Source organism: Cuculus canorus, chromosome 1 (assembly GCF_017976375.1).
Source record: "Cuculus canorus isolate bCucCan1 chromosome 1, bCucCan1.pri, whole genome shotgun sequence".
NCBI lineage: Eukaryota > Metazoa > Chordata > Aves > Cuculiformes > Cuculidae > Cuculus > Cuculus canorus.
The window spans coordinates 195169050-195181875 of NC_071401.1; the positions used below are offsets into that span (position 1 = coordinate 195169050).

The 12826-nt window shown below is 37.4% G+C and overlaps 1 protein-coding gene across 1 annotated transcript in view; it reads left to right on the forward strand.

The window, feature by feature from the left end:
- The window catches only part of CCDC146 (coiled-coil domain containing 146), a gene marked incomplete at its 5' end in the record, with an annotated part of 48686 nt that overhangs the window by 13637 nt on the left and 22223 nt on the right, over nucleotides 1-12826 (forward strand). The window contains 4 exons of the mRNA XM_054068571.1: nucleotides 1625-1834; nucleotides 10481-10538; nucleotides 11067-11243; nucleotides 11861-11934. Coding sequence (XP_053924546.1) covers nucleotides 1625-1834; nucleotides 10481-10538; nucleotides 11067-11243; nucleotides 11861-11934 — 519 coding nt within the window. The remainder of the gene's footprint in view (nucleotides 1-1624; nucleotides 1835-10480; nucleotides 10539-11066; nucleotides 11244-11860; nucleotides 11935-12826) is intronic.

A 12826-nucleotide genomic window follows, 5' to 3' on the forward strand; every position in this document is an offset into this window, starting at 1 on the left:
GTCACCCATCCATTTTGCAGTGAGGCTGCACCTAAAGCTGATGTATCTGAGCTCTTATTTGGCCCATGAAAACCCATTTGGTCACACAATCATGTGGATGTATTGTAAACGTTATTTTTTATGATCTCATTTAGGAACCTAATATGAAAATTCTCATACAGAATTGACAGTTTAGAAATCTCATCTTTTTAAGACTATGTTAAATTATTAATCACCTCACAAACTCAAAAGCTCTGACATCAGGCTTGGCAAGCCTCCTTTTGCATTCATGTAATTTTAGATGTGTACATTGGGTAGATGTCCAGCTATTCCTTGTCTTCAACTAAATTTAAATCTTCACATGAAAACATACTGTTAGCAACTATAGTGCGCAAGATCAGTTTGTTGCTAAGCTATAAGTACAATCTTTGAGCTAAAATTTATGTATAGAATTTATCAATATGGTAGATTCTAAATTCCTTTATGTTAAATTGCATTATATTTTTTAATTAATGAAAGGTAAGTGATAGAGTTCTTTACTCTTCCATATAATTTGTAGCTAATTTTAGTATACAATTATAGAAAAGTTATGATGTAATAATATTGAAAAGGCATAGACAATGATTTCTATAGCATAAAGAATAGATTTATATGTTGTGCATTGTATATGAATTTCCATACTGTTGCTTCCTTTAAGACTTTTTCGTAATAATCAATATATTTTACTAAAAGCCTTTCAGATCTGATATTTGGCTATTGCCACATAGCTTCCTAATTATATTACAGATATCAGCCTCTTACTATTGGCAGAATATTACAGTTCGTTATTTCCACGAAGCTAGACTTCAGTGATACAAGTCAGTTCAGAAACTGATCATGTCTTCAAGCCTTATAATAAAATTCCACAGCAATTCACAAGCATATTCACAGCTTGGATTTCTTTAAATTAATTACTTCCGATACTGGTAACACTACAGCAATAAGAACATGCAAATCAGCACTGGGTAGTTGTTCTGGTATTTGCTAAGAACTTAAAGGTATCATATAGCCTAGACTGGGCTTTGTCCTGGCCTGTTATTTCCCTTACAATGGCCTGTTATTTCCCTGTTATTTCTTCCCATGCTGATTTACATCTAGTGTTTGGCACTTTTAGCATAAAACTGATTGCCGTATTTCTTCACTGATTCTAGAAAAATAATTTAAACCAAGACGTGGATGTGTCACTTCGGGACATGGTTTAGTGGTGGACTTAGCAGTGTGAGGTTTACGGTTGACTCGATGATCCTAAAAGTCTTTTCCAACATAAATGATTCTGTGATTCTGTGTCATTAAGCAACTTTCCTCTGGTTAAAATTAGATGACACGAATCCACTCCAAATCTAGCATGCAGAAAAAGTCTTCATATCAGATTCCAGTGCTCTCATAGCATCATAGGATAATTCCAGGTTTGAACAGCCCTCAGAAAGTCTCTGGTCCAACTTCCTGTTCAAGGCAGGGTCAGCTAGGAGGTCAAACCAGACCATTCAGGACTTAATCCCATCTCATCTTGAAAACCTTGAATTAAATATTATATGTAGGTAAAGAAGTATAAATACAAAGTTTATGCTTCTCATTGCCCAGTTCTAAATTTTTCTATTTAATGTAGTTTACAGGAATCTGAGATCCAGCTGTTGCAGGAAGCCAAACGTCTTAGTGTAGAACTGGAACAACAGCAACATGAACTGGAAAAAGCAGAACAGTTCCCTGAAGAATCTTCCAGTGAAGTTTCCCAAATAAGGCAGCAACTTCTTAGTTGCCAAAATGAATACAAGGCTATTAAAGAAAGAGAGTATGAAGTGCAGTTCAAGTTGGAATGGTAGGTGATAGTGGTGAAACGCTGATAATTTTATTATAGTTTATTTAGAAAGATGATAACATAGAAAATAATTCAATCTCACCTCCATTTTACATGGATGCAATTCTTGATGGCTGTTGTTAAACAAATTGCCACAAACTTTCTAAGCAATATTTCAGTGATGAATAAAATTACCCTAGTATGAGATTTGTAGATAATTTTAATTTCAGAACATCCTATAGTGTCCTTTGAAATGCTGTTTAAAATTCAGTACATCGCATGATTAATGTTTGAGTAGGTAAAATTAACAGGAATAATTCTAGTCTAGGACGCCTTTAATACAAATGATTAAACTGTCTTAGAGAACTGGTGACTGGGGTTTTATAGAGACAATGTCATAAATAAACCCAATGCTATTTTTAATACCAGAAGCACAGCTTGTTCAGGTTTTTCTATTCAGGTATTTAAAGGAGAAGTCCTTGTATGTTCTCATGTTGAAAAAATTAGAAATGTACTTTGAAAGAAGTGAATACTTGATGTTTCTATAAAAGGAAAAAAGTCCAGAGTAAGCTTGATAGTGTATGTATTTTAATTATCTGCATATATGAGTGTGTTGTGCTTCAAGTTTTTATAGTAAAATTACGAACAGTAATATTGCATCTTTAAAAACACACACCTATGGAGATGAACTCATATTTTCATTTTATGGGGTGCATGCTATTTTTATCCATCTTCAGTCCAGCTAGTTGGTGGTAGTTGGTGTGTATAAATCCAAGTAAATAATGTCAGTCATTTAAACTGGTTTTCTGCAAGGAGAGCAGGGGCACTGTACAAACTGCAGATTTTTCTGGCAGTTCTTTCTTGATTATTTTTAGAGCCAAATGTTTGCTCTAAAAGAGAAAGAAACTTGAGAAAAAAGCAAATGGGGAGCGGGAGAAATAGAGAAACATGGATAGCATCTGGAAAAAATTATTTGCTATGAGATAACTAAGCAACATGAAATTTCCTGAAATAATTATTAAATACAGAAATTTTTGCTATTTCCAAGCAGTCCAGAAATGAGCTCTTCAAAATATCGTGCTTTTTACCATTTGTCCTCATATCTTGTGAACATTTTGCACTGATTTTGTGTTAGTTTTCCAAAACATGATGGGGGCTTATATGTTTAGGAGCTATTTACTCCCATTGTGTTTTCTGCCTCTAGTCGAAGGGTGACTTCTGGCTCACACAAAACACGGTTTAGGTATTATTTCAATTACCCTTGCACATTTACTGCATTAATTTTTATATTTGAATTGACTATCCTATTGTGCAGATTGAAAATACAGGTTTTGGGTCAGTCATAACATGAAAAAATGTTCTTTCACTTTAATAAGAAACTTCCCCTGTTTGGTTTTACATTTTGCATGAGATCAAAACCAGCTGTACACCCTGAGCAGAGGTCCATATGGCACAGTATCTAATGGTGACCAAATGTGTGGCCCTGATCATTTGTGATACAGGGATATCATAAGGCAAATGCCTCTGTGTTTAGGAATACTCAGTTGATCCCTCTTCCTTGAACTTCTGTCTCCTCCTTAACTATTTAAACTTCTGGCATTGCAACACCCTGGGCAAGGAGTTCCACAGATTAACTGCACAAGAACTGCCATCTCCTTTCTTTTTTGAACCTGAATTCTACCAGCTTCATTTCATGTCCTGTAGTTCTTGTGTGGGATGAGATAGTGAACATCTGACCCTCTCTTCATGTTCACTCCTGCAGGATGGTTTGATAGACCTTTTTTGTATGTGTGCCCCCCCCCCCCCTTCCTTAATTCTTCAACTTTCCAAACTGAAGAGTTACAGATTATTTAATTGTTCCTTGTTTGGAATCTGCTTCATGCCCTGTGCTAGCATTGAATCTTTTGTGTATTGTGGGTGTGGAGTGAGGAGGATGTGTGTCTTGGTTATGTGTGGGTTTTGTTTGTTGAGAAAGACACTGCTTTCCAGAAAGGAGTGGGATTTTAGTGTTGGAGTAGTATAAAATGAACAGAGCTAGCAGATACAGATCTGTGCGGGGGAACAGGTGAGTGAAGGTAGAGGGGTGACGAGAAATGAGCTACGAAGAAAAGCAGATAATGGCTGCAAATACCTTCGTGAAGAAGGGATGGGTTTGGTGCCTATGAAAGACAGTGAAAATGGATGTTCAGAACAGAGTTGTGAGTAACAGGTGATCTAATAGCAACACTGATGTAAAATTAAGATCTATTTGGCTGGTGGTTTTAGAAAAATAAGTGATGTCTTCTGATGTATCTGTGTGCATGGGTGGTGTCACAGACAGAGGGGAAGCTGCATCAAAGACACTGTAAGTTTGCTGTTAGGTGACTGCTTGGTTTCCTTCATTTCTCAGAAGGACAAAAACTCATGGTCCAACCTCTCTTGGCCCTTGATCTCTCTGGAGCACAGTTTCCCTTGTTGTCCAACTGTGTCAGTACAGTCCCAGCTGTGCTTGGCACTTACAAGTCAGCTTCTCTTTGGGAATTATGACTAATGCCTGTTTAGTCTGAAAACAAACATATTACTCATTTACCTTCTTATGTATAGCAGGTGGGGAACGTGGAGGGCAAAAGCTTTTGAAGGGAATATTTGTGTCTCTTAGATATTTGTTTATCCTTTTCTTAAAAGTTTTGGATTTTATCTACTCAGGAATACTGCTGAGCTGGCAGTGAGAGAGAGCCTCTGTGGATCTTCTGCTTCTCTTCTGTAATCCTGTCTCTGAAGCATCTCTCTGCTCTCTGCTGCCTTTACTTCATATCTCAGTTTACATTCTCTGATAGCTAAGGGCACTTACCGCCCTGCTGGCGTTCAGTACTTTTTCTTTTAAAGAGTCACATAGATATACCATAACAAGAGCAAAGTTATTTTTGTCTCAAGTTTCCTTAGTATTCTACATTCCATAATCCATTTTCTATTTCCTTGCCTCTGTAAATATATTTTCAGATCACATACCATTTTCAACAGCTGACAGTGATATTTCGTGTTATATTTTGATTCTTTATTTTTCCAATGAGTATTCAACATTCCAAGAGTAAACTTAAATTGCTTTCAGCACTGTAGTATCAGCAGGTTTTCAGAAATTTTTGACATTTTTCATAGCTTCAATAGGTACACAAGATATTCAGAAACAGCTCTGATGCACTTTAGCTGTCAAGAAAGTCACCCGGAGGGTGATTGCATGGGTGTGGTGCACCCCACTGTCTGTGTGACATAGAATCGTAGTATCATTCAATGGTTTAGATTGCAAGGGACCTTAAAGATCATCCAGTTACAACCTCCATGCCATGGGCAGGGTCATCGGCCACTGGATCAGGTTGCTCAAAACCTCATCCAATCTGGCCTTAAACCTAGGGATGGGTTCTGTCCTTTTCTGGTTTGTATTTCTGTTGTACAGTTGCACTGGGTTCACTGATAGTGTGTCTGCCCACGTGCTCAGCACAGGAGGGGAAGAACAGTTGCAAGGATTTAATGTTTGGGTCGCTGCCTCAAAGTCAGACCTGACTCCAGGGGTATTCTTCCTCTCAAAAACTATTAGGCAAGTGTAATAAAATAAGAGAAAAAAATAGTGACCCCAGTACGGTTCTGGTAGAATTGTATTCAGAGCCATAAAGTTTCTTCATACAGATGGGACTGAACATGCCTCAGAAAATAAGAATATAAACTGAAAAATCACTTTAGCGCAAGAACAAAGAAAGGATTGATGTGATCAGCAAGGATTTCTACTAGCTTGAGGAATTTTTTTTCATTTTAATCTCCATGTGAGGTTTAGAGTCCTGGTTTGTGAGATGAAATAAAGAAGAGCTGCTTGTCTTTATTAGGCAATAGTATCAACAATAGTTTATTTCTTGAGAAATAATAAATTTATCATCTAAATTAATTTATCATCTGACCTTTATATTTAAAAGTAAGAAAATAATTTGAAATTAAATTATCTATAGCAAGCAAACATTTCTGAGGTTAAAGGTGCCTGATTATTAAAGCCAATTTTCTTTTACATCCTAGGTCCAATCTATAGCCCTCACAGTCATTTGTGCAGGTAGCAAAATGACTATTCACTGAAGTACTATGTGCTATTGCATGCAAGTCATGATTGCAACACTGAGTTTGTCCTTGTAGAAGGATTGCAAATATGGAAAATTATTTCAATGCTTGTAATTATTTCAGGATTAGTCACTTAGTAATGAATAAGTGAAAAGTTAAGTTTCTGTCCATAGTTTTTCTAGCAAAGCGTTACAAGTCATAACTAAAATAAAGCGAGTTAGACTTAAAGTCATTTTCTGCTAATCTTGTGACTGCCTTCTCCAGTACATGCAAAATAAGCACAGCTAGAAGCCTTACAAGAATCTCATGTTGCAGCTTGTCAGCTGTGATATCTTCTACTTGTGGTCACTATATTTTAGTTGTGAGGTGCTGAGAACCTTCTGTGGATTCCTCAGCAATTCCAGCTATGTGTCAGAGTAGCTGAAGGAGTTTGCTTTCTTACATGATGAGATTTGTAATGATAACAATGTTCTAGCTATTTTTGTGAGCTGAGGAACTGAAATGAACCTCTGTTGACAACTACCACTACATTTCTTAATCTCTCTGACTTAATTTTTTGTTTCTGTGTCAGTTTGCAGCTGTAGACATCTCCCAGGGAAAAGTTTGGAATGTATTTTCATTAATGGTCCAATTTTCTGAGTGCTCTTTTAAAACTCATTAGATCTGCATCCATTATAGCTTTTCATGTACAGTACTGCTATTAAGCTTCATGAAAATAAGTAAAGCAACATGAGAAACATTGGCAAACATTAACACTCAAATGTCCTCTCTTTGTTATTTTTGTTGTTGTAGGTATAATAATGATAAAAAAAAACCACACCATGTTGAAAAGTACACCCATCAAAGAAGGGCTATAAAACAATGGGAATTATAAATGCGTAAGCCAGTTGCAGCTATTTTGTTTCTTGTGATTGACATCTAATTGTAGACAGTGATGAGGCTGATGTCCATATCTCACAAATTAAAAGAGTCATATCCGAAATGGAAACATCAGATTTTCTCTGCTTACCTTACATGAATGTTCTCTGTCCATATAGCTGTTACATCAGAGAATGAACATAACATTTTTGAAGAATCTTTTTCAATTTCTTAATCTGAGTTAATTATCCTGGTCTACCTTTACAGTCAACAGAGACAGACATGTTACCTTCAGCTGGTGATTTATCTCATTATAAAATAGGTACCTGGGATGTCAGATGACCTGCCCTTTGGTGGTTCCTGCTTTTGTCTCTGACAGTAAGGAAATCTAGGGAATGTTAGCATAGATGTTAGCATAGAAGTACCTGTCTGAGGCTTGGATATGGACAGCCGAACCAAACTCATTGCAGAAATGGTGAGAAATAACTTTTCTTCTACCTTCTTTTTCTTTTTACCCTTTCACTGTTTTTTTTTTTTCTGCAAGTAGTTAGTCTACCAGCTCTTAAGATAACTTAATTCGGTGCTTGCAGTTCACTGTTGCCTCTGTTTATGTGACAGACAATGAGGTGTTCAAATCATTTTACTTCTGATGGAGGGCAAAGTCTTTGTTGTGAAACTAGAATGGCTCAACAGGAATTTGTCCTCATGAGTGGAATGTGACAAAAGAAAAGCAGTGTCAACTTTGTTCTCCCAATTTTTAGGATTGCTCTTTTGATCGTCTGGCATAGTATTAAAGAGGACACAACATGGACTGATGGGGAGCAATGCAGTGCCGCTTTAATCAGTTTGCATAGGACGTATTTAATCAGTTTTTGTGCCAGTCAAACCGTTACAGGTATTTGTGCAGAGTGGACATTGATTATAATTATTATGATTATGCCAGTCACAAAGAGTCCAACTAGGAATCCTGCCAAAATGTGTTGGGAATATGAATTGTCCTTATTAACTTATTTATAGATTTAGACAACCTGCTGGTAAGTGAAAACATTACGTTTGACCCATGTGGCGTTCCAACACAATATACTCTGTCGTATCTTACGGCACAGTACAGAGCGGCTGACTGAAGCTGCCAGCACAGATTCAAAGTAGCTCATTTTCAATGCAGTTTGATCCTTGTGCTCTCCCTCACTGACTTTAAACTGTGGAACATTAAAGGAGTAGTTCCTGAGCCTCACTGGAGCAAAGAAGAAATCATCTTATGGTGTTTCCTTCTATTCACCTATTCACATGTACTGTACATCTGCAAAATCGTCCTGTGTCTGTTTTCGCTCTTGTTCTGTGCAATTTCTCTAGTTATAATGTATTTTGCAATAGAACTTTCTTTTATAATTCATGTTATCAATTTTGGAGGAGGAGTCATCTAAATTCAGCTTTTTTCCTTAGAAATATTTTTTGTACAATTCTTCACTTTGTGGGTGTTAAAATGTTCTGGCGTTTAAATTAGTTTTCAGACTTGCCAGTCTTAGGGGCATACTTTCTATCTACCTATACAAATATTCATACATGCCATAAATCAACATCTACTCTGCGCTTTTATTTTTCTGTTTGTTGTTCATCTGAGCCAAAGCTTGCTCTTCATGACTTTTTTTTATTGCAACACTAGCAACCCAGTTCTCTTTTTTGACTGTGTTCTTTCCTTGACTAGAAAGATGTTGCCTGAGGTTTGTAGGTATGAGGTTTTCTCCTTTTGTTGAAGGACCAAAACATAAAAAACAATTAATTGTGAGGGAAGAAACCTTAAATGAGCACTAATGAAGAACGGAGCACAAGATCCTAGGGAGAATCCTTGTATGAAGTTTTTGTGGCAAGATTTTGGTAGCAGGGGGGCTAGAGGGGTAGCTTCTGCGAGAAGCTGCTAGAAGCTTCCCCTGCATCTGATGAAGTCAATGCAAGACAGCTCCAAGATGGACCTGCTGCAGTTCAGTCATGGATATCCACCACCAGCCTGTGGAGGACTCCATGCCAGAGCAGGTGTATGTCCAAAGAACATTGTGACCCTGTGGGAAGAGCATGCCGGAGCAGGCTCCTGGAGGACCTGTGGACCCATGGAGAGAGAGGACCCCATGCCGGAGCATGTCTGCTGGCAAGACTTGTGAGCTTGTGGGGGGCCCGAGCTGGAGCAGTCTGTTCCTGAAGGGCTGCAACCTGTGGAAAGGACCCATGCTGGAGCTGTTTGTGAACAACTGTAATCTGTGGGAAGGACACACATTGAGTTCATGGAGGATTGTCCCTCATGGGATGGACCTCACACTGCATCAGGAGAAGAGTGTGCAGAGTCCTCCCCCTGAGGAGGAAGGAGCAGCAGAGAAAGCATGTGATGAGCTGACTACAACCTCCATTCCCAATGCCCCTCTGCTGCTGTCAGGGAGGAGGTAGAGGATTTGATAGTAAAGTTGAGCCTAGGAAGAAGGTAGGGGTAGGAGGAAGGTGTTTTTAAGGTTTAGATTTTATTTCTCAGTATCCCACTCTGATTTTATTTGCAATAAATTAATGTCCCCAAATCAAGTCTGTTTTGCCCATGATAGTAATTTGTGAGTGATCTCTTCCTGTTCTTATGTTGATCCACAAGCCACGCATTATATTTTCTCTCCCCTGTCCAGCTGAGAAGGGGAGTTGTAGGGCTACTTCAGTGGGCACCTGACATACAGACATGGTCAACCTACCACAATCCACCCGGAGGCTGGTTGCTGGGAGACTGATCTCTCTCCCGATGACCACCACCTTCTGCAAAATGAGACACCACCACCACGCAAAGTCTTAGGCTGCTGCTGAAATGTGTCAGAGAAAAAAAAATACTAATCAGCTGCCTCAGAAGCAACATTTAGAAGCAACTGTAATGCTTTGTGTAGATGAGGCTGCCTCTCATGTCATATTTTATAGTTCAGCTGGTTCAGCCTCTCTTTTGTAGTCACTCCATCTTTCTCAGGGCAACATTACTAAAAATACACTCAGAAGATCTAAAAGCTTTCCTAATTTTCCTTTCCTCCTTCTGTCCTTCAGCATCTGTTTCTATTTTTGTCTGAAATGAATTTGCAATGTAGTTTTGCATATAGGTTATGATCACCATGGCTATTCAATTTAGTTTTCTACTACCTCATCAACTTAGTCTATATCACCTGTTTCTTTTCAGGATGTTTTTTTCACAGGAGCCTGTTCAGACTTGGGGAGCTTCACTTACAGTTGTTTACAGTGTGAATGTGTATGAGGGCAAACTCTCAAAGGAAGAAGAAAGTTTCTCACTGGCATCTGCACTTTCTTTGATGCATGATGTCTTTGTGGATGTTTATAGCCCAGCTACTCTTTCACTTTGCCTCAGTTCCGCATTAAAATTTTGTTTTCTGAGATTGGAAGGAACTGTGGGTGCCTTCTGACCCATTATACTCTGCTAGTATAAAGACAAGTGTGAATGGAACACAAATACAGCCCTGCAGGAGGGGGTAAGACTAAGAAGAATCAGGTTCAAAAGTTTAGGTGTGCATTGTAGAAAAAACCTGCATATGTCTTTCAGGACTTCCAGTTACCAGTCATCAACCTTCCTTTAAATCTGGATAACTTTCAGTTGTCCCTAATAAAATTCACCATACATTTTAGTCTAGCACAAGATAGTCTTCCATACTTTTTATTGTTGGGCATATTACTAATATATTTGGCTCTGCTTTTATTTTCCTGCAGTTTGCAAGAAGAAAAAAGTTTTCTGGAGAGTGAATGTGAAAGAATTCCAAAACAAAGGGTAAGTATGAAACATGAGAAGATCAGTGGTTTATGGTCTGTGAGCTGACAAATCATCAATGAAAATGTTTTCATATTGTGGACCTCTAGAAGTTTTTAAAATCTAGAATACATAGAAATATCAAGACGTAGATTTTAATGTACCATTCTTGTTTGATAACTCCAGGGCAAGCAGTGAAAAGCTGATTCAGAAAAGATATGGATTTTTTCAAATTTCCTAAAGACATTTTTTTACTGTATTCAGTAAATGAGTACTGCATGTAAAAATATCTGCAGGTTTTCAGTTCTAGGATGTGAGTATGGAAAATACATTTACAGTCACAAATCCTGATGGATATGACTGGTGCTGTTGGAGTAAAATTCTGCTGGTTGCTGATAGACGAAAGATGTCTGAAAAAAATTGTTTCATATGTGTTGTAAAAAATGTTATCATCATTCAGTCTTAACAGTTCTGTAATATCACAGTCCTGCAAAATGTAAAATAAATGAAAATAAAAATTATCTGATCTTTTTCGTCACTTTTTTTAAGGAAGCAGATAAGAAAATTAAACAGTTGAAAGAAAATTATGATGACCTCTGCAAAGAAGTAATCCAAAGGAAAGCAGAAATTAATGCATTAAAGGAAGAGGTTTTGTCCCAGCAAAACCTGATATTAACAGACAAGAAGGAAGTGGAAGAGCTCCTGGAGAAGCAGGATGATTTAAAAGTAACACAAAATAAATTGTGTGTACGGATATCTGTGTGTGTGTGTGCGCATGCACACGTGTGTATGGGTATATGCATTTGTCCAAGGAAACAGTGAATCTTCTGGATGTTGTTTGTCATTCCAAATTCATGAGCTGGCTTTACATTATATATTACATCATATTTCAATAAGCGTGAAACATGCTGCTCTGCCAAATCCATTATTACTCCTTTAGGAAATAATAATAGTCATGATTTTGATTAAATAAGCGGTTTCTGTAATGACATGTTGCTATGTTGTGTTATTGTGGGCTGCTCTCGCAGATCCAAGTTAATACAGATTTATGCTGAGAATTAAAAAGCATACTCAGATCTTTGCCACTTTCTCCATGGTATGGAGAACATAATCAGATATACTAATAATATTCAGGCGTAATTTTTATCTTGCAGACATAATGAAATTGTAACTATCATAATGTTTAATATCAAAACTAGCAGCTACGGTTTCCTGGGACAAACTCAAGTAGTCTGAAAATATGTTTCTTGTCCATTTTCACAGCAGTTCTAGGTGAATATTTCTTCTATGAACACTCACCGTATTTTGAGGCTATCAATCTAATCTTTCTGTTTTGTCACCAGGGTGAGCTAGTTAAGGTCCTTCGTGTTCCAGCGCATCATCGAAAGGAAACTGAGAAGATTAATCAGGAAAAAATGTATGCTTTTAATAAATAATTATGTACACCTAAATATGTATGCATGACTTCTTTTCATCCATTTGTTACATAAACAATTGAGTATAGTTGTTGATTAAACTTAGGATTGACATTTTAAAAAGCATCTATAATCCACTTAAGATCCATACACTGTACTGAAAAGTATAGTATGTGCAGTGAAACATTTTAAATTTAAGTAAAGAAAAATTCAGAACAAAGCTTAATGAAAAATTGCTGAACCATCTTACTGTGCTGTGCTCCTATATAGCAGATCTACTTAGTCGACTTCTAGTGAAAAATACTGTTACCACGTAATCTAGCAATCAGGCTTTTTTACAACTATATATTGTTGTAAAAACCTCAGTGACTATATATTAGTTTAGCTCTTTTGGCCTCGGTGGAACTAGCAGCTTTCACAGCTAACAGTCCGGCCTGAGCTAAATACCCGTTTTCCCTCCTCACTTCTGCACCAGTTTTTCAGCCAGAGCTCCTGTAAGCACCTGATGTGAATCCTGGTTTCTGGTATTTCAGCATGGAAAACGTAAGCCAGTAGCCAGCCATTTCTTTTATGCAGTTGGGTTTTTTCTCCCCTGAAGCATGACATGTGCTGCTTTCTGTGTGTGTAAAATCTGATTAGCACTGTACTAATTTGATGCTCTTTTGTACTCTACTCAGGCACAGAGTAACACTGAAGTTTTTGTGTCTCCCGCATGAAGTCCCTATTTGTAATATAGAAATTGTTTGACTATGTTATATTTCTCGGTTTTAAAAGTTGTATAATGGTTTTCTTCTACATTTTCCTCACTATTCTGTTTAATGTAACTCTGCTATTGGAGATGTAAGAATTTTTCTTATAGCATTACAGAGAAGCAATTTAAAAAACCTAGTACAC